Below are 26151 nucleotides of genomic sequence, written 5' to 3' on the forward strand. Positions count from 1 at the left end.
GAGACTGGTTTGCTGCACATGTCCGTGCTATTCTATCTTGTGCAAGAATCTTCATCTCTGAGTAACAATTGCAGCCTGCATCCTTCTGAATCTTCTTAGTGTATTCATGTCTTGGTGTCCCTCTACGATTTTTACCCTCCACGCTGCCCTCCAATGCTAAATTGTTGATACCTTGATGACTCAGAACATGTCCCTCCAACCAATCCCTTTTTCTAATCAAGTTGTGCTACAAATTTCTCTTCTCTCCAATTCTACTCAGTACCTCCTCATTAGTTATGTGATCTACTCATCTAATCTTCAGCATTCTTCTGCAGCATTACATTTCCAAATCTTCTGTTCTCTTATTTTCTAAACTATTTATCATTCATGTTTCACTTCCATACATAGCTACACTCCGTACAAATACTTTCAGAAATGACTTTCTGACATTTAAATCTATACTCGATGTTAACAAATCTCTCTTCTTCAGAAACGCTTTCCTTGCCATAGCCAGTCTACATTTTATATCCTCTCTATTTCAACCATCATCAGTTATTTTGCTCCCCAAATAGCAAAACTTATTTACTACTTTAAGGGTCTCATTTCCTAATCTAATTCCCTAGCATCACGTGATTTAATTTGACTACATTCCATTATCCTTGTTTTGCTTTTGTTGATGTTCATCTTATGTCCTTCTTCCGAGACAGTGTCATTCCATTCGACTGCTCTTCCAGGTCCTTTGCTGTCTGTGACAGAGCTACAGTATCATCAGCAAACCTCAAAGTTTTTATTTCTTCTCCATAGATTTTAATCCCTACTCCAATATTTCTGTTGTTTTCTTTGCTGCTTGCTCAATATACGGATTGAATAACATCAGGGATAGGCTACAACCCTATAAATAGCCAAAAAGGAAAAATTAATCAGTGTTGTCATTTATAAATGAAATCTGACCCATTTTAGTTGATGTGAATCTGTTTCTCTTCTCAGTGCCTACTTGTCCTGCTTTTGAAAGTATTCGGTTCACAGAACACTGATGTTGCTTTGATACATGATACTTTTAGAACCAATTGATACAGTACTGACCACAGCAATTTTCTTGTTTTCCACCAGTTTAAGGGATTACTGTTTCTAGGCAAGTATCCCTCTGCCAAATGCCAAATATTTGACTAATTTGACAATTGCTGCACTATCTGGATCGTGACTTGCTTGAAGCTGACTAATAGTTTTATCAGACTCCTACCAGATTGAAGAAGTCCCATGCATTACGATGGCAACTGGTTTAGAAATGAGTTCTGTCTGTGTGTGTGTGTGTGTGTGTGTGTGTGTGTGTGTGAGAGAGAGAGAGAGAGAGAGAGAGAGAGAGAGAGAGAGAGAGAGAGAGAGAGTGTGTTATTTTATTTCTTGAGGACATTGTTTATTTTGGTCTGTAAAGAATTGTAGTTGCAGTTCCATTAATCTTGGCACGATTTTCATTTTTGAAAGTGAGACTTTTTTTTCTGAGAACACCTCTTGGGTCACCTCATGGAAACCTTTCAAAATCTGTAAAGCCTGTTGCATTATCTCCCACTCTGTATCTTTTAAGTTTAAGGTGATCAATTTTGCACCTAAAATAGTGAGACCAGAAATTATGGGATCTTTATTTAAAGTATATCTTTGCAAAATGGGACAAGTTGTTTCAATTTCAGTTGGTCATTTTTTAAAGTTTTTTTGCATTTCAGCAAGTTTGCTTAAAGTAAATGGTCTATCCTTAAAAAACGTAACTCTTTTGACCTTGTCAGTGGTTTTCTGTATGGACTTCTGAATAGCATGTGGCACAGTGAGGTCTAAAGAATGTACACAGCATGGGATATGTGGAAGTTTCAGAAGAATGGCAGTTAATTTCACATTTGATACATTGTCTGTTATTATAGAAGTGATTTTAAAATTGATATTATATTTGGCAGTAACAGACTTTACCCAGTTTGAGATATTTTCTGCAGTGTGTCTGTCCTCAAAATGTTAGCATTCTAAGAAGTATGACTTTAATTCACACTTCTCATCTGTAAAATGTGAGTGAGAGCCTAGAAACTAATGTTATTTACACTCATCCACGCATTAGATATAAGGCAGACTGCCATTTCAGTGGTCAAATCATTTTTATTTTTATCGAATAACTCATGATAAAAACTGGGCATTAGGGAACTCAACAACTTTTTTGACTTGGTAAATTATAATTTGGGCAGAGCATACTCTGTGTCTTACAGAACTCAAACAACTTTTTTGACTTGGTAAATTATAATTTGGGAAGAGCATACTTTGTGTCTTCATCAACTACAGAGAGTCCGCCCCCAGTAGCTGAGTGGTCAGTGCGACAGAATGTCAGTCCTAAGGGCCCAGGTTCGATTCCCGGCTGGGTCGGAGATTTTCTCCGCCCAGGAACTGGGTGTTGTGTTGTTCTAATCATCATCATTTCATCCCCATTGATGTGCAAGTTGCCGAAGTGGCGTCAAATCGAAAGACTTGCACCCGGCAAACGGTCTACCTGACGGGAGGCCCCAGTCACACAACATTTTAACTGCAGAGAGAGGATGGTATTCTCTGCAAATCATTTTTAAAAGCTGTGTATGTAGTGCCATACTTTTATGTACGTGACCAGCTTCATATTATCAGAAAATTTACTTATTGGTTGTTGTAAATGAAAAGCAGTTTGGGGTGAGGGCACCACAAAAGGAAATAAATTAGGACTTGGTCCAGAAACTGGCAACAGAGATAGGCTGGTTACAGTTTGAGACTAAATTTGCCTGAAGTGGAAGCATACGTCAGTGAGTACAGTTCACGAGAAATGATTTCTCAAATTTCTGTATCAATCTTTGGTGATACTGATCGGCTTCCTGACCCTCATCATTCCAGAGGTACTGTGGGATGCTTCTATTTTAGATGTGTCTTCAGGTTTGATGATGAGCCACAAACCATGGAAAATGTCTGCTGAGAGTAGCAGTATTTTTGTTTTTCTTCTATCTTGGTAAAATGGTACCATACATCACTCGTAATTCTTCTGTTCAAAGCCAATGTTGTTGACATATTGTTGTGCAGCACTGAAAAGTTAAAATATTTACTATTAACATAAACATTTTAAACTGTAAAAGCTTAAAGTGAGAACAGTTATACATGCAGCACATTCTGTAATCAGAAGGTATAGAGTATGATGTAGGACGTTATGATTTATGAACCTAGACCCGCGATCATAAAGTTGGTACCATATATGAAAAGGTGTGAAACAGTCAAAATGATTAAGGAACTCGTGAAGGCAAGTCTGACAATACAAAATATAGCAAGAGCCTCACTGAGGCCTTTACAGACCATAATTACCCTCTCAACCTTCTCATATCTTATCTTTCCGGTCACCCAACACCTCCCAAAATTCCACCATCTGGCCACAGAAGATCATTCCCCTCATGACTTAGTATCACCCAGGACTGGAGCAAATGAATTACGTTCTCTGCGAGGATTTTGAATACCTCTCATCTTGCCCTGAAATGAGAAATTTATAACCACTATTCTTCCCGCCCCTCCCATAGTTTTATTCTACCACCCACTGAACCTACACAATATCCTCGTCCATCTATACACAACCCTTGCTTCCTACTCCGTGTCTCGTGGCTAATATTTCTGCAATACACTCCTGGAAATTGAAATAAGAACACCGTGAATTCATTGTCCCAGGAAGGGGAAACTTTATTGACACATTCCTGGGGTCAGATACATCACATGATCACACTGACAGAACCACAGGCACATAGACACAGGCAACAGAGCATGCACAATGTCGGCACTAGTACAGTGTATATCCACCTTTCGCAGCAATGCAGGCTGCTATTCTCCCATGGAGACGATCGTAGAGATGCTGGATGTAGTCCTGTGGAACGGCTTGCCATGCCATTTCCACCTGGCGCCTCAGTTGGACCAGCGTTCGTGCTGGACGTGCAGACCGCGTGAGACGACGCTTCATCCAGTCCCAAACATGCTCAATGGGGGACAGATCCGGAGATCTTGCTGGCCAGGGTAGTTGACTTACACCTTCTAGAGCACGTTGGGTGGCACGGGATACATGCGGACGTGCATTGTCCTGTTGGAACAGCAAGTTCCCTTGCCGGTCTAGGAATGGTAGAATGATGGGTTCGATGACGGTTTGGATGTACCGTGCACTATTCAGTGTCCCCTCGACGATCACCAGTGGTGTACGGCCAGTGTAGGAGATCGCTCCCCACACCATGATGCCGGGTGTTGGCCCTGTGTGCCTCGGTCGTATGCAGTCCTGATTGTGGCGCTCACCTGCACGGCGCCAAACACGCATACGACCATCATTGGCACCAAGGCAGAAGCGACTCTCATCGCTGAAGACGACACGTCTCCATTCGTCCCTCCATTCACGCCTGTCGCGACACCACTGGAGGCGGGCTGCACGATGTTGGGGCGTGAGCGGAAGACGGCCTAACGGTGTGCGGGACCGTAGCCCAGCTTCATGGAGACGGTTGCGAATGGTCCTCGCCGATACCCCAGGAGCAACAGTGTCCCTAATTTGCTGGGAAGTGGCGGTGCGGTCCCCTACGGCACTGCGTAGGATCCTACGGTCTTGGCGTGCATCCGTGCGTCGTTGCGGTCCGGTCCCAGGTCGACGGGCACGTGTACCTTCCGCCGACCACTGGCGACAACATCGATGTACTGTGGAGACCTCACGCCCCACGTGTTGAGCAATTCGGCGGTACGTCCACCCGGCCTCCCGCATGCCCACTATACGCCCTCGCTCAAAGTCCGTCAACTGCACATTCGGTTCACGTCCACGCTGTCGCGGCATGCTACCAGTGTTAAAGACTGCGATGGAGCTCCGTATGCCACGGCAAACTGGCTGACACTGACGGCGGCGGTGCACAAATGCTGCGCAGCTAGCGCCATTTGACGGCCAACACCACGGTTCCTGGTGTGTCCGCTGTGCCGTGCGTGTGATCATTGCTTGTACAGCCCTCTCGCAGTGTCCGGAGCAAGTATGGTGGGTCTGACACACCGGTGTCAATGTGTTCTTTTTTCCATTTCCAGGAGTGTAGATATAGAGGCATTTATCCTTCCACCACTGTGTACTCCATTCTGGCTACAAACATCATCTATCCCATCCAGCATTACACAGCCCTCTAGTCCACCAATGAACCCAGTCATTTTACTTCTCTCCTTTCCCGCTGCCCCCCCCCCCCTCTTCCTCCTCTCTCTCTCTCTCTCTCTCTCTCTCTCTCTCTCTCTCTCTCTCTCCCCCCCCCCCCCTCCCCCTGCCCTCTGTCTAAACTCCTAACTGTACCTAGCTACCCTGCCCTCTCTCCACCTCATCTGTGCACACTCCCAATAGAAGCAGTTTACCATCTCACACCCCTACCCAGTTATCCCTCCCCACCCCAGCTTTCCCCTTACCCCCACCCAGTTACCTCTCCCATCATGTGCTGCTGCTGGCATTCTGGCTTCAGCTGTCAGAGACTGTGGTCACGTGTGTGTGAGTTGCGTTTGCTTTTGTGTGTGTGTGTGTGTGTGTGTGTGTGTGTGTGTGTGTGTGTGTGTGTGAGGGAGGGAGGGAGAGAGAGAGAGAGAGAGAGAGAGAGAGAGAGAGAATGTTGGCCAAAAGCTCACTTTTCGACAGTCTTATTGTTGTGCCTATCTGCAACTCAGCATCTCCATTATATGGTGAGTAGAAACTACCTTTTTCATAATGTTGTTACATTCCATCATGGATTTTCCATTGTTTAAAAATATTATGATTTTTTAAAGTAATTGTGATTTTAATATGTTTTGTAATTGCATAGAAAATTCTGGTCTGGTGTACGAGGGATCCTGAAGGTATTAATCTGTGTAGGCTAAATGAATCAATAAAAATTAAACGTAACATACAGGTTGGCCCAGACAGAATGGTCTATATTTGGGGATGACAGGAATGATCATTTGAAACAAAAAATTCATGTAGACATATTCACCATTGTGAATGGTCTCTGAGACAGAATATGCTTTATTTAATGTTTATTGTTATTTATTTTCTTTATTATTCAGTACATTGTCATTGTTTACAATGTACCACAATAGTGTGGATGAAGTTGAGGTGAATAATTTGATATAGGACATGAGATCTATCAAGTCAGAACTCTATCTCATTTTGGTTTACAAAACCTACTTACATCTCAATGTATTTGTGCCACACAAGATTTTCATCTTTTTCTTACTCTCTTCATGCAAACAGTAAGTCCAGAGAAGAAATGAATAGCACCTTTTTATAGGAAATATAATGTAGTTTAATTTTTTACTGTGACGCGTTTTTGTTAGAGGCCACGATTGTGAGTTATTCAAGATAAACATACAAAATTAACTTTAAATGTGTTCCATCTCAAAAACCATTTGGAATAGGGCATGTGTCCATATTTAGTTTTTTGCTTCAAATGATCAGTCCTATCATATCCCTGAATACTGACCATTCCTCCTGAGTCAACCTGTGTATTTGGGCTATTATATACATTAAAGTAATTATGTTGTACACATGCCATTATTTTTATAAAAAACTGAACTCGGATGGAGAGATGGTCAGTGAGGAAAGCGAGTTGCAAGCTGTATCACTGTGCCAGGAGTGCAGAGAAAAGATTGATGCCCCAGGTCACCATGTGATCTGCTCTATGCGATCTCATCCGTAAGAGTGGTGGGGAGCAGTGATGTACCTTGCAATGTGATCTGTAAGGGTGGTAGGGAGCAGTGAGCTAGTGAGCTACCTTGTGATCTGATCCTTGAGAGAAGTGGGGAGCAGTGTTCTAGTGAGACGGCGTACGGTTTGATTGGTTGGAGTGGTGGGAACAATGAGCTGCTGTTGGTAGGGGAGTGATGTTTGGGTCACTTTACGATGATATGTTGCGACTGCATGGTGGCTGAAGACCGCAGCTTATATGATCGCTGACGTTCCAAGTACGACTCCAAGACAAAGGATAAAAAGCAACAACTCACTCAAAAGTATGTAAACATTGATTGAGCTTCTGAAATTTGAGGTTTTCTTTTCAACTGAAGAGTGGTATCACGGTGCTGGAAGTTTTTTCTGTGTTCCTGTGCCATTTTAAAGAGCCAACCTCTCATTTGCATCGGTAGCTGCACAGTGAGCATGGCGGGTTGCTAAATATAGGGACCTGAGTTCGATTCCTGGCTGAGTTGAAGATTTGCTCTATTGGGACTGAGTGCTGTGTCGTGCTTCCTTTTTCACTGTCATAACCAGCTTTACTATTGAGATGGCTGAATGGGTATGACCTGACAGCCAATAAATGGGGATCGGGGCATGTAGCTTTCTTTATTTTCTGCTGTTTTCATGGATGAGAAAAGCTTCACATATTAAGAAGCTATGCAAATCCACATGTGCACATTTTTTGTATCTTAGGAAATGTTTTCTTAAGAATGTGTCATGGGATGGTGTTGCAGCAGCCTACTGCAGAATTTTCATTCTGCTCATTACAGCCACAAGAAACGCATTTTGAAATCAAATGAGCTACCATTCATTTTTTTCCAAATCACCCATCACCCACTCCTTAGAATGATCAGGCTCTTTGAATCAATTCAGGAATGGACCCATTCATTTTTTCCAAATCACCCATCACCCACTCCTTAGAATGATCAGGCTCTTTGAATCAATTCAGGAATGGACTACCCATCTCTGTTATTGATGCAGGGAGAAACATGGAGCAAAAGAAAAAAATTAACAAAAATGTTGCCAATAGATGGCACTGTAAGTATCTTAACATAGGTGGGGTTGCCTTCAAATGACAGATGAATTGCAATATGATGGCTGTGGTTTGAGTTGCACATTACACCATCCGTACTGTTTAATGTGCCTGATTGCACAAGTTCGACAGTCAACAGTTGTGGCAATTTTGCTAGGTAAACCCATCCACGATGACAAGGTCACACCACATTGGGTGGGAAAAATCGTTTTTGAATTGTCATGAGGCCAAAGCTGAATAAAAGGCAAAATGACATTGATTTCTAATTGTCATGAGACTGGTGCAAGATTTATTCAATATGTTGTCCACTGTTTCCTGCCACAAGTTGAAATAGAGAAACAGCAAGTTCCACAGCAGATCAGAATGTCTCGGGTGTCACATTCAGAACATGTTTTGCAGTTCATGCCTTCAGTTCAGCCACATTTGTAATTGGAGCACTTTCAGACATGTTCATAACTGAAGCACTAAACACGATGTCTTTCAGATAACTGGATTAAGATCAAGTGATATAGATGGCAAGGAAATGATGGCTGATAATTCTAGCAGTTCCAAAATGCCTCTGTAGCAGCCACTTCACTGATGATGCAATGTGCAGAAGAGCGCCATCTTGCATAAAAATGATCTCACCCACACATCCTTGCTGTTGAATGGTTAGAATGAAATTGGTGTGCAAAAGACTCTCATAGCTTTTACTAGTGATGGTACAACTAACAAGACCTGCAGGACTCATCTGTTTGAACAAATATGCTGTCGACCCACACCACACAGTCACCTTTGCAGAATGAAGTGGTACCAGTGGATGTGCGTGCGCATTATCCATTGTCCATATTCTGCAAATTGACAAGTCCTTTGAGATGGAAATCTGGTTTGCCTGTCTACAAAATCGGTCATGGCCATTCGTTGTCCACTTCCATGCAAGCAAGAAATTCCGGAGCAAATGTTTGTCTTGCTGGCAGTTCAGCAGGAAGAAACTCCTGAACTTTGGTGATTTTGTATGGATAGCTGTGCAGGATGTTTCTTAGGATTTTATACAGCATGCTCACAAGCATATCCAATGTTCGGGCAGTTCCCTGTGCACTGCAAGTTTGCACACCACTGCTTGAGCCCTGCTGCAATATTACGGCCATGTCTTTGACAGCTGTTCGATCAACTCCTTTCCTCCCTCTGCCACATTGCACTTTGAAAGAACCTTTCTTTTTGAATTTTGTAGTCATTTTCTCCAGATCCCTAGCGGACATCAGACCAGTTCCTTTTTTCATAACCTTGAGTCTGTGGAACTTCTGCAGGGCTACTGGCATACAGTTACTGTTCTTGTAAAAGAGCTTTATCAGGAGCATGCAATCCTTCATGGACACATTCATGTAGGGAATCTCATACACAAACTGAGGAACAGCTGTGTGCTGCACATCTATTGCTGTGCCTATTCTGATGCTGGCCAAATTTTCATAAAAAAATTTTTTGTTCCTTGATGTTTCCCCTTTGTGTCAATAATACGCTGTTCAAATTTGACATCATTCTGAGCAGTGTTTCTCTTTCTATAGTTTTTTTGAAACTGGCACTTTAATTATGTACACCCTGTATATTAAGAACAATTAGACCCAGTACAACACCATGAGGAGTATATATGTTTCTTGTCTGACAAGTGCTTTACTAAAAATCATACTTGAAATGATTCTAGGCCACCTTATTCCATGCTAAAAAATGTAAAATGGCTTCCCATGATTAATGTACAGTACGTGTGGTGGTGAACAATCAATGTGCTCAGAATATATAGAAGAATATTTTATTATTAATTTGTGAAAACAGAAAGGGTAGCAAATTGTCTCCTCCTGGTAATGACAGTGGTGCATCTAGACACTGACTCAATCCAGATCTTCTGTTTAATGTAAGCAGCTGCCTAAATAATTAGGCCATGCAAGCAGATATTTCTGTTCCTTCAGGACATTTCAATTTTAAGTTCATCCATTTGGTATGTAGGGATTGTGCTGTTAAATAAAATGATTTCGTGGAGGGGTGGGGCATTTCCACAGAACTGTCTGTAGATTATTAGTAATGGGTTGACAATACGATGTGTTCGCGAGCTGAATCAGTACAGTGGAAAACGTCTGCATGCCAGAAACCAATATTTGATCATTTTCATAGAATGAGAATATTTTATTATTAATTTGTGAAAACCGAAAGGGTAGCAAATTGTCTCCTCCTGGTAATGACAGTGGTGCATCCAGACACTGACTCAATCCAGATCTTCTGTTTAATGTAAGCAGCTCACTAAATAATTAGGCCATGCAAGCAGATATTTCTGTTCCTTCAGGACCTTTCAATTTTAAGTTCATCCATTTGGTATGTAGGGATTGTGCTGTTAAATAAAATGATTTCGTGGAGGGGTGGGGCATTACCACAGAACTGTCTGTAGATTATTAGTAATGGGTTGACAATACGATGTGTTCGCGAGCTGAATCAGTGCAGTGGAAAATGTCTGCATGCCAGAAACCAATATTTGATCATTTTCATAGAATGCTAAGACAAGATTCAGAAAGCCACATAATAATCAATCTCACTGACATCATCTAGACGAGGAAACAAGTGAAAATCCCTGCTAAAGGGCTAAATTTGTTAGTAGTGTCTGGATCCCACTCCAGCTACTGCTGAGTCTGGGTGCCGACGAGTACTCTCCATTTAGCTCAGCCCTCCCACTACTTTTCTTCCTCCACTTGTTGCCAGATCACACCTCTCCTTTCCACAGATATTCTCACTCCCTTTTTCCATCGTGTTCTTGGGTGCCCTCTAGGTCTTTTTCCAGCCCTCTTAAGTTCTTCCACATCTTAATCTTTTTTTTTTTTTCAATTTCGTCCCTCATACTTTCTTGTTTAAGGTCCTTTCTAATATCTACATTCCTTACTCTGTCCATTCTTATTTTTCCCTTAACTGCTCTGAGAAATTTCATTCCCCCTTGTTATAACGTCAAGTTGAACACATGTATTTCAGAACGACACAACACATATAAGTCACAGAGTAAGTTGACAAGCAAGACATGTGTACACGTTAGCATTCGAATGAGCACTGAGTCCCAGTCTAGCAGCCACTGCTCGGCTGGCCGCTTAGGTGGCGCAGCTGCTGCATGGCAGGCAGACAGCGCCGCGCGTAGAGGACGCACGTAATTGTGCGGCGGCGCTTTGAATGATCGGCGAGTCACAACACTTTTCCCCCCTTTGAAATTGTTGCACTGGTCTTGATGGAGGTGTCCTGGAGATGGCTAACGTCCATAGGCGTTGTTTGACTCACCGTAAAGTCTCGAGGAGGAGGCTTCCCGTACGGACGGAAGTATCCCCCGATGATAACGGGTCGAGATGACAGGAGACGTAAGGGTCGAATCTGCTGGGGCCCCCTGCACCAATCTGCCCGTTGCGGCAAGTCCAGTTGATATGACAGGAGACATGGGCGATGTGTCGGCGTCCGTTGGAGGAGGAGGCGAGTAGATTTGCTCTGACAGAGGATGGTCATCCGGTTCCTGCATGGGCACGTCTCCTGGTGGCGTCCGTTCTTGTGCTGGCATCGCGATGACGGTGAGAGGGCTGCGTTGTGAGTATTGAGAGATGCCAAGATCCCGAGCGTCAGGTAGGGCCAAAAGTGGTGTAGCGGCATTCGGAACAGGCGTTGCTGGCACACGAGGCCGAAGCTGGTCCGAATGACGCACTGCAACACCCGTGTCCGTCTGGATTTCATACAGGCGTCTGCCACGGTGTCTCAAGATGCGGCCCGGGCTCCATTTTGGCCGTCTGCCATATCCCCGTACCCAGACGAGGTCGTCGTCGGTGAACCGGCCAAGGGAAAGCACCCGCGGCCGTGAGGTGGGAGGCCGCAGAAGATAAAGTAGCGTGTGGGGCTGTCGGCCATGTAAGAACTCAGCCGGGCTGTGGTCGCCCATGGGGGTGAAATGGTAAGATGCCAGAAACTGGAGAAGCGCATCATCAGCAGCAGAAGAAGTCAGAAGTTTCCGCATCTGAGCCTTAAATGTGCGGACCAGTCGTTCAGCCTCACCGTTGGATTGTGGGTGGAACAGCGGGGCTGTGACATGCATAACGCTGTGACGAGCACAAAAATCTGCAAATTCGGAAGAGGCAAATTGCGGACCATTATCAGTTACAAGAGTAGAGGGGAGGCCTTCCAAAGAAAAAATGTGGGCGAGAGCACTGGTGGTTGCCGCAGTGGTAGGCGACGTGCAACGGACAATGAAAGGAAAGTTAGAGTAGGCATCAATTACGAGGAGCCAGTAAGTGGTCCCGCAAAGTCAGCATGAATGCGCTCCCAGGGCTTCTCAGGCAAAGGCCACGGTGACAAAGATGACTTCGGGGCAGCGGCCTGTGACGCACAAGGGCTGCAGGCAGCGACCATGTGTGCTATTTCAGAGTCGATGCCAGGCCAGTACACATGACGGCGTGCCAGAGATTTTGTGTGGGACACACCCCAGTGCCCTTGGTAAAGGAGGCGCAGTACCGAAGCACGCAAAGACGCAGGTACCACGACACGCGGCGAGGTGAGGATAACACCATCCCTAGCCGTGAGGCGGTAGCGCAAAGCGTAGTAATTCCGCAACAGATCAGAAGTCTTAGCGGACGGGCGATCTGGCCAACCGTTCTGAATACAGCGTAAAACCCGTGAGAGGGTAGGGTCAGAACTCGTAGCAGCCGCCAGCCTGTCCCCAGTGATGGGGAACCCGTCCACAACCCGCTGCTCGGCAACATCCAGGTGGAAACACAAATGTTTGTCCCTATCGAATGCCTGATCAGGACCCATGGGAAGGCGAGACAGAGCATCAGCATTTGCATGTTGAGCCGTTGGCCAGAAATGAATCTCATAATTGAAACGAGACAAGTAAAGAGCTCAATGCTGGAGGTGGTGTGCAGCCTTGTCGGGAAGTGACGTTGATGGATGAAACAAGGAAACAAGTAAACAAGTGGTTTGTGACCCGTAACAAGATGAAATTTTGAGCCATAGAGAAAAACACCAAACTTATGAAGAGCATAAATAATGGCCAAAGCTTCTTTTTCAATTTGAGAATACTTCTGTTGGGCATCCGTGAGCGTTTTGGAGGCATAAGTAATGGGTTGTTCCGAACCGTCAGAAAAACAGTGCGCAAGGACTGCACCGACCCCGTATTGAGAGGCGTCTGTGGCAAGAACAAGATGTTGGCGAGGTCGATAAGTAGCCAGGCATGGGGCCTGTTTCAGCATAGTCTTCAATTTCTGGAAAGCCGCATCGCATGACGCAGACCAGTGAAAAGGCACGTTTTTATGCAACAGGCGATGCAACGGCTGAGCCACCAAAGCCGCAGACGGTAAAAACTTGTGATAGTATGCTTTTTCCCCAAGAAGGCCTGCAGTTCCTTAACAGATGTAGGGCAGGAAGGGCATCGATCGCAGCGACAGTTTGCTGAAGCGGACGAATACCATCCTGAGAGAGTTGAAATTGAAACCCCAAGTACGTGATAGATGCCTGAAAAAATTGTGATTTCTGAAGATTACACTTAAGACCGGCAGCCTGTAAGACATGAAAAAGTGTGCGGAGATTTTGAAGATGTTCTTCAGTGGTGGAGCCAGTGACAACAATGTCGTCCATGTAATTGATACACCCAGGGACAGGGAGCAATAATTGTTCCAAGAATTGCTGAAAGAGAGCAGGGGCGCTAGCCACCCTGAAAGGCAAGCGTTGGTATTGATAGAGGCCGAAAGGCGTGTTAAGGACGAGAAACTGCTGGGAAGCAGCGTCGAGAGGAAGATGATGATAAGCTTCCGACAGGTCAGTTTTAGAAAAATACTGGCCTCCAGCAAGTTTAGTGGACAGTTCTTCAGGTCCGGGCATTGGGTAAGTGTCGATGAGGCATTGAGCATTTACAGTGGCTTTGAAATCGCCCCAGAGATGAAAATCACCATTTGGCTTAGCAATGACAACGACAGGAGAGGACCACTCACTGGAAGTGACAGGAAGCAAGACCCCTGAAGTAGTGAGACGATCCAGCTCCCATTTTACCCAATCACGAAGGGCCACAGGAATGGGCCGAGCCCGAAAAAACTTGGGCCGAGCAGTGGGTTTGAGCGTGATATGAGCTTCAAAGTCGTTTGCACGGCCTAACCCAGGAGAAAAATCTTCTGCTTATTGTATGTCTGTAATTGCTGAGTGACAGGTGACAGGAGCGGAGAACCCAATTGAAGATACGTCTGAGAATTAATTATAGTGGCAGCAGAACCGGTATCCACCTGCATGCGAACATCTCGACCAAGGATTTGGACATTAAGGAATAACTTCCCTGAAAGGGAAGAAGTGCAATTGACAGACAACACAGAATCAGAATCAGCGTCATGTTCGTGAACATCATGTATGCTGTCGGATTTGCAAACGGAAGACACATGACCTTTCTTTTTGCAATTGTGACACACAGCCCAACGTTGGGGACAATCCTCGCGTGAATGTTTCGTAAAACACCATGGACATGAAGGAAGTTGCCGGGGGTTTTGCTGCAGATTCTTAGCGGGTTGTTTACGGTTAGGCCGAGGCAGCGCCTGGGAGCGCACTGTGGCCACGTCGGCCAGCGGGGACGCGCTGCACGCGTCAACAGCGGACAGAGGTTGTATTTCCCCGACATCACCCCACGCCTCTATTTGCGCCCCAGCAGCGCGAGAAATTTCAAAAGACTGCGCAATGGAGAGAACTTCATCTAGACTGAAGGGCACGTTGCCGAACTTCTTTGTCCGGCGCCAACTGGATAATAGCATCCCGTACCATGGAATCGGCATAGGATTCTTTGTGAACTTCAGTAACAAATTGACACTTTCGACTGAGGCCTTGAAGTTCAGCAGCCCAAGCGCGATAGGATTGATGCGGCTGTTTCTGACAATGATAAAAGGCAACACGAGAGGCTACCACATGCATTTGCTTTTGAAAATAGACAGACAGAAGTGAGCACATTTCAGCAAAGGTCAAAGATGCAGGATCCTTCAAAGGAGCCAATTACGACAACAACCGATACATTTGAGGTGAAATCCAGGAAAGGAACAGAGACTTACATGGTTGTTCATCCGTGACATCAAATGCCAAGAAGTGCTGTCGAAGACATTTTTCGTAATCAGACCAGTCTTCCGCCGTCTCGTCGTATGGAGGAAAAGGAGGTATAGCCAATGACGAGAAACGCCGCGCATTTGACGCCGCGACGAAATTGCGAATCGCCGCTGTTAGAAGCGTTTGCTGTTCAAGGAGACTTTGCAATAGTTGCTCGACAGTAGCCATGGAAAACTGTGGTTCAACGGTGAAAAGGAAAAATCCACTACCTCGTCGCCAATTGTTATAACGTCAAGTTGAACACATATATTTCAGAACGACACAACACATATAAGTCACAGAGTAAGTTGACAAGCAAGACATGTGTACATGTTAGCATTCGAATGAGCACTGAGTCCCAGTCTAGCGGCCGCTGCTCGGTTGGCCGCTTAGGTGGCGCAGCTGCTGCATGGCTGGCAGACAGCGCCGCACGTAGAGGACGCGCGTAATTGCTCGGCGCGCTTTGAATGATCGGCGACTCACAACACCCCTGCTTGCAGTCTGCTCCAGCCCCTTTCTGTCACTGTCCATGTTTCTCCTCCATAGGTCACCATAGGGGAGTAATAACTCTTATAGATTAGGAATTTTGCTTTTTCTGAAACTTCCTTATTCCAAATCAGGCGTTTTATTGTTTGGTAGAAATTGCCTCCCTTCTGTAACTTCCTATTAATTTCATTGGTTATTCTTCCATCATTAGATATTTCACTCCTTAGATAAGTGAAACTGTTTACCACTTTGAGGAGTTCTGCATTCAAAGTAATATTCCCATTGGTCCCTTTCTCTTCCAAATTTCATTACTTCACTCTTATCTTTATTTATTTTTAATCCATGCCTTTTCATTATTTTGTTCCACATGCCAAGTTTTAACTGTACATCTACCTCTTTATCGCCCCATGTTACTATATCATCCGCAAAAATCATCTTTTTGTCTTTTTCTTTTACTATATCTTTAACTGCCCTATTCATTTCCTCCATCACAACATTAAAAAGTGCAGGAGGTAGAATATTTCCTTGTTTAAGTCCTTTTCTTATTTTGAAGTATTCAGAGTTCCCCAATGGTGTTTAAATTCTACAGTTGTGTCCTCTGTACATTGTCTTTATTACATTAATGTATCCAACTTCTATACCTATCTTCTTCATTTCTTCCCAGAGTATTTCCCTGTTAACTGAGTCATATGCCTTTTCTATGTCTATAAAAACCATTATCACCCTTTCGTTATACTCCCAACTCTTTTCCATCACTTGACAGATAGAAAATATCAGATCAATCATGCTTCTTCCTTTTCTAAACCCATGCTGTTCTCCACTTAGCTCCTTTTCTATCTTTTCACTTATTCATATATCTAAAAACAAAGATGATGATGTTACTTACCAAACGAAAGTGCTGGCAGGTCGATAGACACACAAACAAACACAAACATACACACAAAATTCAAGCTTTCGCAACAAATGGTTGCTTCATCAGGAAAGAGGGAAGGAGAGGGAAAGACGAAAGGATGTGGGTTTTAAGGGAGAGGGTAAGGAGTCATTCCAATCCCGGGAGTGGAAAGACTTACCTTAGGGGGAAAAAAGGACAAGTATACACTCGTGCGCACACACACACACACCCACACCCATCCGCACATACACAGACACAAGCAGACATTTGTAAAGGCAAAGAGTTTGGGCAGAGATGTCAGTCGAGGCGGAAGTACAGAGGCAAAGATGTTGTTGAAAGACAGGTGAGGTATGAGCGGCGGCAAATTGAAATTAGCGGAGATTGAGGCCTGGCGGATAACAAGAAGAGAGGATATACTGAAGGGCAAGTTCCCATCTCCGGAGTTCTGACAGGTTGGTGTTAGTGGGAAGTATGCAGATAACCCGGACGGTGTAACACTTTGCCAAGATGTGCTGGCCGTGCACCAAGGCATGTTTAGCCACAGGGTGATCCTCATTACCAACAAACACTGTCTGCCTGTGTCCATTCATGCGAATGGACAGTTTGTTGCTGGTCATTCCCACATAGAAAGCTTCACAGTGTAGGCTGGCTCTCCAGCAGGGGTACGACTTCCTCAAATCCTGCCCTGAAATGAGATCCATCCTTCATGAAATCCTCCCCACTGCACCAAGAGTGTCTTTCCTCCGTCCACCTAACCTTCGTAACCTCTTAGTTCATCCCAATGAAATCCCCAAACCACCTTCCCTACCCTCTGGCTCCTACCCTTGTAACCACCCCCGGTGTAAAACCTGTCCCATGCACCCTCCCACCACCACCTACTCCAGTCCTGTAACCCGGAAGGTGTACACGATCAAAGGCAGAGCCACGTGTGAAAGCACCCACGTGATTTACCAACTGACCTGCCCACACTGTGAAGCTTTCTATGTGGGAATGACCAGCAACAAACTGTCCATTTGCATGAATGGACACAGGCAGACAGTGTTTGTTGGTAATGAGGATCACCCTGTGGCTAAACATGCCTTGGTGCACGGCCAGCACATCTTGGCACAGTGTTACACCGTCCGGGTTATCTGCATACTTCCCACTAACACCAACCTGTCAGAACTCCGGAGATGGGAACTTGCCATTCAGTATATCCTCTCTTCTTGTTATCCGCCAGGCCTCAATCTCCGCTAATTTCAATTTGCCGCCGCTCATACCTCACCTGTATTTCAACAACATCTTTGCCTCTGTACTTCCGCCTCGACTGACATCTCTGCCCAAACTCTTTGCCTTTACAAATGTCTGCTTGTGTCTGTGTATGTGTGGATGGATATGTGTGTGTGTGTGCGCGAGTGTATACCTGTCCTTTTTTCCCCCTAAGGTAAGTCTTTCTGCTCCCGGGATTGGTGTGACTCCTTACCCTCTCCCTTAAAACCCACATCCTTTCGTCTTTCCCTCTCCTTCCCTCTTTCCTGATGAAGCAACCGTTTGTTGCGAAAGCTTGAATTTTGTGTGTATGTTTGTGTTTGTTTGTGTGTCTATCGACCTGCCAGCACTTTCGTTTGGTAAGTGACATCATCTTCATTTTTAGATATATTTTTCCCACGTGGAATGTTTCCCTCTATTATTTTCACTTATTCAATTTAGTAAAATTCTTTCAAAAATTTTGGCTGTATGACTCATAAGAGCTATTCCTCCGAAGTTTATACAAAGTCTTTTATTGCCTTTTTTGAAGATGGGAACAATGTCTCTTCTTCTCCAATCACCAGGTATTGTACTATTTCTCCACACACTTGACAGTACTCTGTACAGCCACTGCAGTCCCACTGGACCTGCTGCTATTATTGTGTCAACTGATACTTCATCAGGTCCTGGGGCTTCCACCCCATTCATCTTCTTCACATCTATTTCCATTTCTTCCCATGTAATTTGACCTGATTCTGCTTCCCAACTTCTCTCAATTTCTCCATTATTGATTGTTTCCTCACGTACCTGCTCCTCAGTGTTTAACAGTTTCTTAAAATGTTTTTTTCAGAGATCTTTTATATGCCCTGCATCTTCAATCACAGTACCATCCTCTCTTTCCATCTTTACTGGTACTTCAGAAGCCTTCCTTTTATTTTTCATCATTTTATAGAACATTTTCTTATTGCTCTTCACCTCATCTTCAAGTTTTTTTGTAAACTCTTCCCATGCCTTTTTCTTTGCTATTTCCACTGTTTCTTTGTACTTCTTCTTTTCCTCTATATATCTTTTATGGTCCTCGTCATTTTTAGTTTTCCACCACTTTCTCCATGCTCCATTTTTTCTTCTAACTGCTTGGATTGTGGTATCATCCCACCAACTTGTCTGTCGTACTTTTTCCTTTTCAGATGTTTTACCACATACTTTTTGTGCTGTTACGACTGAAGTGTCTTTGAATAAACTCCATTATTTTTCTTCACTGCAGAAAACTTCTTTTGGAAATTTTTGTGTGATTAATTTTCTATACTTCTCTGCACTTTCACTCTCCTTCAGTTTCCAACCCCGTATCCTCAGCACTTTCTTCTGTTTTCTATTTTTCGTACACTGATTCATTTTCCATTGTCCGACCAGTAATCTATGGTCTCCATCTGCACTCACATTTGGGATTACCTTCACATTTGGTACTTTCTCTCCCCATTCCCTATCTACTAGAATACAATCAATTACGCTCTCAGTTCTTCCATCCCAACTGTATCTGCTGATAACATGACTTTCTCTCTTCGTAAACCAGCTGTTTGCTATTTTTATTCCATTCCTCTGGCACAAATCCAGGAGTCTTCTCCTTCTTCATTTCTGCCTCCATATCCAAAACATCCCAATACTTGCTCGGATCCCTTTCTCTCTTTGCTGACCTGTGCATTAAAATCTCCCATCACTATATTAGCACTCTCTATATGGTTCTCTAATTCATCTTTTCTTCGCTACATCCCATTTGAGGTGCATAAATCTGGATAACTTTTAGTGTTTCTTTTTGGAATCTCAGGTTTAAGATTATGATCCTGTCTGATATATGTCTCACACGTTCAATACAGTTTTGTACATTCTTATTCACCATCACTGCCTCACTGTTTCTTCGAAACCTGTTATTCCCACTCCAGTACAGTTTTCCTCCTCCTCTCAAATTCTTCTCACCTATTCCCTTCCACTTCATTTCACTTAATCCCAAAATATCTAACTTTCTCACTGTCAGTACATCTGTCATTTCTTCCATTTTTCCACTGAGTGTTAATACGAGGTGTGGCTAGAAAAAAACTGGACTAGTACTGGTGAAACAATAAAACGAATGCAATAAGGCTGAAAGTCGCGTGGCCTGTCACGTGACTCTCGCTCCGCCTACTGCTCGAGTTTCATCTGCCTCCTGCACTCAGTCTGCCCGTGGCATGTGTTTTAAGTAGTTGACGTTTTGTCTGTGCGTCGGAAAATGTTGAGTGTACAGAAAGAACAGCGTGTTAACATCAAATTTTGTTTCAAACTAGGAAAATCTGCAAGTGAAACGTTTGTAATGTTACAACAAGTGTACGGCGATGATTGTTTATCGCGAACACAAGTGTTTGAGTGGTTTAAACGATTTAAAGATGGCCGCGAAGACACCAGTGATGACACTCGCACTGGCAGACCATTGTCAGCAAAAACTGATGCAAACATTGAAAAAATCGGTAAACTTATTCGACAAGATCGCTGTTTAACAATCAGAGCAGTGTCTGAGTTAACAGGAGTTGACAAGGAAAGTGTTGGGCAGATTCTTCATGAAAGTTTCAACATGAACAAAGTGTGTTCAAAAATGGTTCCAAAGTGTCTCACAATTGAACAGAAGGAACGCCGAAGAATGATTTGTTCTGACATCCTGGAAAACATTGAAAGTGATCCCACCTTCTTACAAAATGTTATTACTTGCGATGAATCGTGGTTTTTTACTTACGATCCCGAAACTAAACACCAATCGATGCATTGGAAAACTCCTGGTTCTCCACGACAAAAAAAAGCACGAATGTCAAAATCGAAATTCAAGGCCATGATGATTGTTTTTTTTTGACATAAAAGGGATTGTGCACATTGATTGGGTACCAGAGGGACAAACAGCGAATCAGCATTACTACATTAGCGTCCTGGCTACCCTACGTGAGCGAGTACGGAGAAAACGGAACGATTTGTGGAGAAAAAAGTCATGGATCCTTCACCAAGACAATGCCCCAGCTCACAGTGCGTTGTCAGTGAAGACGTTTTTGGCAAAACACAACATTCCCATCTTAGATCACCCACCCTACTCACCTGATTTGGCCCCCTGTGACTTTTTTCTTTTCCCTAAAGTCAAGTCAGCTTTGAAAGGAACTAGATTTGAGACTGTTGAAGCAGTAAAAGAAAAAGCGACGGAAGTAATGTATGGACTTACCGAAAATGATCTGCAGCATTGCTATGAACAGTGGAAAATTCGTATGGAGCGGTGTAGAGACCGAGGAGGAGAGTACATTGAAGGAGATAACATGAAATTGTAAATAATTGTAAATAAATGTTTTTTCCAGCATCAGTCCGGTTTTTTTCTAGCCGCACCTCGTATATTAAGGGTGCCAATATTTAGCTTAGTTTTTAGTCTGTTTGGTTTCATCTTCTTGTACTGATGAATATCATCCCATCATTCACACCAGTACTAGAAGAAGCAGTGGGCTCAAATCCTGAGTGGTTTGTTTCAAGGCTCATCTGTGTTTAGAAAGCAATATATGAAGACTTTCCTACTGGCTTGCTAGGCCTAAAGCAAGAAAGGATTTTCTGTTGGGGTCGTGCCCCTTCGCCTTTGGAGTTTCTCCTCCACCACAAGGCAGTGGTCCCCTTCTCATTTAATCCCCAGAAAGGAGGGTTGCCACATTTGGCATCTTTGCCACCTCGAAGTCTCTCTTGTCTGCCATTGCTGCCATTAAGGTTTTCACCTATAACTCTGGGCATGGGTTCCATGTTATACCCCATGGGATTGGGTCCCTGCCTGAACTCGGCCATCCTATCACTCTGGCCCACCCCCGTGATGTGGATGCGCCAAACAGGAATTACCCCAGTGGAGGAATACGGAAGGGGACCCTACCTTCCTTGAGTGGGTCAATGATTGTGTATCGTACCACAATCAAAGGCTAAATTTGGTGCCCACTCCAAATGTGCTACCAATAGCAGATTACATCAGCTATGTGGTGCATGCTGTCACTGGAAGCAGCAGAAAAGGTTTGCATTCAAACCTGTAGAGTACTTACCAAGCAGAGGCATTAGAATCTGGAGTGTTCAAACCAACAAGTTTATAGCAAGGTTTGGATGATATATTTGTGGTGTAGCTATATGGAATTAAGAAACCTGAGAGTTCCAAACAGATCCCGGGATCATAGTATATATAGAAAACCCACAAACACTGATCTCTCTCTCCATACATTGAGCCACCACCATAAATCACAAAGAAATTTCGTGCTAAAGATTCTGGTCCATAGAGCTCAAACAAATTCAGACAAGGAGAGACTTTTTGAAGAATTTGATCAGGTTTTGCTGTCAAAATCAAGAACTCCTGAGAGAGAGGTATAGACTGAGATGGAGAAAGAGAATCTGAAATTCATTTATCTACTTAATGCTGGCTGAGTATCCAGAAAGATTGGTAGACTCCTATTGAAACAATGCTTACATTGTATTTCACTCCCGTCAACAAAGATAAAAAGTCTTTTTTGTAATGTTAAAGATGATCTAGTCTCCAAAAGTGGGATGTGCACCACATTCCAAGTGAAAGTGGGATTTCTTACATAGGACAGCCTGTGAGAACAATTGAGGAGAAATGCAAGGAAAATCTGTGACACACTCAACTAAAACAAGGAATCAAACCACTGCTCTGAATATTGCCATGAAGTGAAACTTGATGAGATTGGTATCATGGTGCAGACACCAAGTTTCTGGGACAGTTTGACGAAGGATTCTGTTGAAATAAAGATGTCAGATAACCTAATGAACAGGGAGAGAGGTTTCAGTCCAACCAAGGCTTTTGTCTCTGGCACTCACTTTAGTAACACCTCACCAGCTATCAGATCCACCAGAGATGGGACATACTGAGATAATGTACATTTCACGATATATCACGCATTGTCTGAAAAATAAGAGAGCATCAAAGGGTGTAGTTAATGTTGGCAGTCAAACTCAAAACCATCTATAAATAGCAGTGTGAGACCAACAACAGTTCACAGTCTGGTTGGAGTCAGTCAGCGAGTACACCTAAAGCACAACTCACCACACCTGCAGATGATGGGTGTGTTGGTTGTTGAAACTGTGCAAAACTGGAAGCAATAGGTTGGTTACATACCCAGAAGTATACCGTAGAGAGTTTTGTGATGACTATGGATCCGTAATTTTCTTTGGATAGTCGTAAACTCCCACAGACAATAACAATGCAGAAAAAGTGCAAAACTTGTGAGTCTGCTGACTAATAGTTAGATAAGTGCTACTTGATTTGTACCATAGCATGGTTCTCCATAATTTTAACAAAAATGGTGCAGATGGGTCTGAGCAGTATGGGACTTAACATCTGAGGTCATCAGTCCCCTAGAATGTAGAACTACGTAAACCTAACTAACCTAAGGACATCACACACATCCATGCCCGAGGCAGGATTTGAACCTGCGACCGTAGTGGTCGCGCGGTTCCAGACTGAAGCGCCTAGAACCATTCGGCCACACTGGTCGGCGAATTTTAACAGTTTCAGGCAGTGGGGAGACTGTGTGAAAATCATTTTTGTAAATCTTGCAGTTAAATGTACAAGTAACAGTTAGGATACTGTAGTTCATATTTTCTGTAAGACATTGATGGGTGTTTGTGATCCCAAACCTGGATGAAAAATGACAGTCGTGAACATCATGTGAAAGTACATTTTGTTACACTTTCTTAAAGACATATGTAAGTAAAAGAAGGATTTTGTTAGTTGTTTGGTTTGAGTTAATGCTACATTTCTTCTTTTACCAAACATTTTGGTACTTCATTCTGTAGGAATGGTCATCCTCATATTTACAATGTTCATTGTTCATTTTTTAGCCTGGGTGTAAGGTGGCCTTGCAGAGTGATGCTTTCAATCATACACAGTGCCATCAATAGTATGCTGCCTATGGAAGTTACAGCACTTCTTTTTCTATTTTCTAATCAGACAAATATATTAATCAGTATAAAAGTTTGTGTTTAGTGTGTGTTCTGATACACTAACAAATTTCATTCTGTAAGATTTATTTTCAGATTCTAAGAAAGTAAGGGGTATATTAGTACTTAGCTCAGAGTTTCCATTCCAAGGCATTGTATTAGACCCCTCCCAGGTTTCCACATGTATTTCCTGTTTTGTAGCATATGATCAGTTTCTTTTTCAGATTCTCTGTGGAGAGATTTTGTGTTCATATTGTGTTTAAGGTAAAAGACATGCAGATTACAAGTGCATCTAGCCTATTGGTGTAATGATATAATGATGACGTTACTGCCAAGTCACAGTGTGGGAACAAAATTCTGCACACACACACACACACACACACACACACACACACACACAGAGATAGACATACAGAGAGAGAGAGAGAGAGAGAGAGAGAGAGAGAGACAGAGAGAGAGAGAGAGAGATAACACGAGATTGAGCAATGGAATTGTCTCCTTTTTTCCTTTGACATTTAATTATAAACTTTGTCAACATAACATTAAACCATTAAGTGAAATCTTGTTAATTACATGTAATAGAGATCTGATTTATTATCTAAAATGTTGTCATTTTTCTTTTATCAGGGACCATGAGCTTGAGTCAATTGCTGTGGAAAGTTGCCCGTTGATGTCAACAGAACCAACTGTTAACTGGGTCATTTATCTTCTGAGCTGCACTGAAAAGTGTGATATAATTATGCTTAAAAATTCTGTTGTCTCAAAAGCATCGAGCCTTTTGCTAGAATTGGTGAGAAAACTTGCCAGTGAAAATGAAAGCAATGATATAGTGACTGTAACAGCACTACTTAGAATTATAGGAAACTTGTGTGGAGGAAGGGAAGAATGTGTAAAGGAACTGATGCAGGGAGTAGATTCTCAGAAACACATACTTGAATTGTTTGGGACACTTCTAAGTTCTCCATATCCTCATCTAAGATGTGAATCATTGTGGGTTATTGGAAATGTTGCCAAACATTTGTGTGAACCAGAGATCTTCTTATCACAACTGGAACCAAGCCTTAGTAACACTCTCAAAGCCAACGTTACACTGAATATATAATAATAAATGTGTAATAATAATTGATGTCAATTTAATATTTTGTACCTTGATGATAAGCAATATATATTTATGTTATGCATGTTGTTTTGTTGGGACAAAATTGCTTGTAACTGCCCATGAAGTTTAGTGAGTTACAAGACTTGCAGTAGCTTGTAAGAGTTGAGTTTGATTCCTAGCTGCTCCTCAGATTTATTAGGTCTTTCAGCTTGTTATGGTGTATGGTCTACACTGAAATAGCTATAGTAATAGATTATGCTTTTTAGTTATATGTACCATGTAAGCCTTGAACCTTTGATAAGTAACTTAAGTGATTAAAATAACCTGAAGCTATAGTGATTAGGCCATGGCAGGAAGCAGTGACTGTATTGATGAAAAGAATACTGATACCACGTAAAAGTACAAATGTGCTATTGTGTAGTCTAGAATTTCTGTGTTAGGATTAATCTGCTGTGGAATATCATCTGTCTAGTAGAAGGTGGGTATAGGATGTCTGTTGGAACAAGTCTAAGATTGGAAGGCAATGGATGGAAGCAAGGGATTGAAGGGGCAATGGACAAGGAGTTCTTCTGTGAAAATTGTTACAGAAATATTCTAATAATTGACAAGAGGGAAATACTGTGAACACTGACAATAGACCTACATAGTGTTCCATGGATGTCAACAACATTTGGCATTGTGCGTGTTATGATTAAAATTAAATGTCACAGGTAAGTTCAGTGTATTACATGTAAAACTGTAAATTTCTCTACACTCAGAAGGGAAACTCCCATTGCACCCCTCTCCCCCCTCAGATTTGGTGGTAAGATGGTCCTGTCAAACACAGAACACAAATCAAGCAAAAACAGGAAGAAAGTGTATTGAAATGTGAAAAAAAGGCAAAATAAAATCAGTGGCTGGTCCAATCTTAACAATGACTGAAGTGTAAGAACTATGGCGTTGTGGGTAAGTGGTCATGGTGTTGGACTGCAAAGCGGACAAGCCGTGTTCGAAACTCCCTCTAGCTATTTATTTTATTTTATTTCACTTTTTTACAATATTATAAACTGTCTATCCAGTCATTGAAATGTCTTTGTAGTTGTCAAACTACTTATTGGTTATAGAATATGAGTAAATGTGATGAGTAGTGAGAGCAAGATACCACATAGACCTCTCACAGAAATGAAAACAACAAATAAATGGGTGTGGACTATTTTACAATAAAGGAATTCAAGAGTAAAAACTTCCAAAATGGAATGCAACTTCAAAACTGTTAAAAACATATGTTTTGACGGAGAACAGAGAAACTGCCTGTTTGTGAAACTGTTGCATTCATTTGTTGCAGCTTATGTGACAAACTATTATGTTTTCATCATTTCCTTGGGAGTCATCACATTCACATCCACACGAACACCAAAATTGGGCAAGGAGGCATATCTCACTCCCTCACCAGACATACAAATCTTTTATTGTTTATTTCAGTGCAGTGCAGCACATTGTATTATTATTGTTAGAACAGTAAGGTGGAGAGAAGTTGCACACAGAATTCCAAATACCCAAGTTGTCTAATTTCTATTGCTGGGGAATTAGATGGCTCAGTGATCAAGAAAACATTGACAGATGACCTTCTGAGGACATTGAAGGACTGCCAAAAAGCC

General features: G+C 42.9%; 1 protein-coding gene across 2 annotated transcripts in view; it reads left to right on the forward strand.

Annotated features, from left to right (window-relative positions):
* LOC126485956 (transmembrane and coiled-coil domain-containing protein 6) overlaps positions 1-24596 on the forward strand; it is a 61217-nt gene extending 36621 nt beyond the window's left edge. For both annotated transcript variants that reach the window (XM_050108914.1, XM_050108915.1), the window contains exon 4: positions 24043-24596. In XM_050108914.1, coding sequence (XP_049964871.1) covers positions 24043-24517 — 475 coding nt within the window. In that variant the 3' untranslated portion in view covers positions 24518-24596. The remainder of the gene's footprint in view (positions 1-24042) is intronic.
* The last annotated feature ends 1555 nt before the right edge of the window (positions 24597-26151 follow it).

The sequence above is a fragment of the Schistocerca serialis genome, chromosome 1 (assembly GCF_023864345.2).
Source record: "Schistocerca serialis cubense isolate TAMUIC-IGC-003099 chromosome 1, iqSchSeri2.2, whole genome shotgun sequence".
Lineage (NCBI taxonomy): Eukaryota > Metazoa > Arthropoda > Insecta > Orthoptera > Acrididae > Schistocerca > Schistocerca serialis.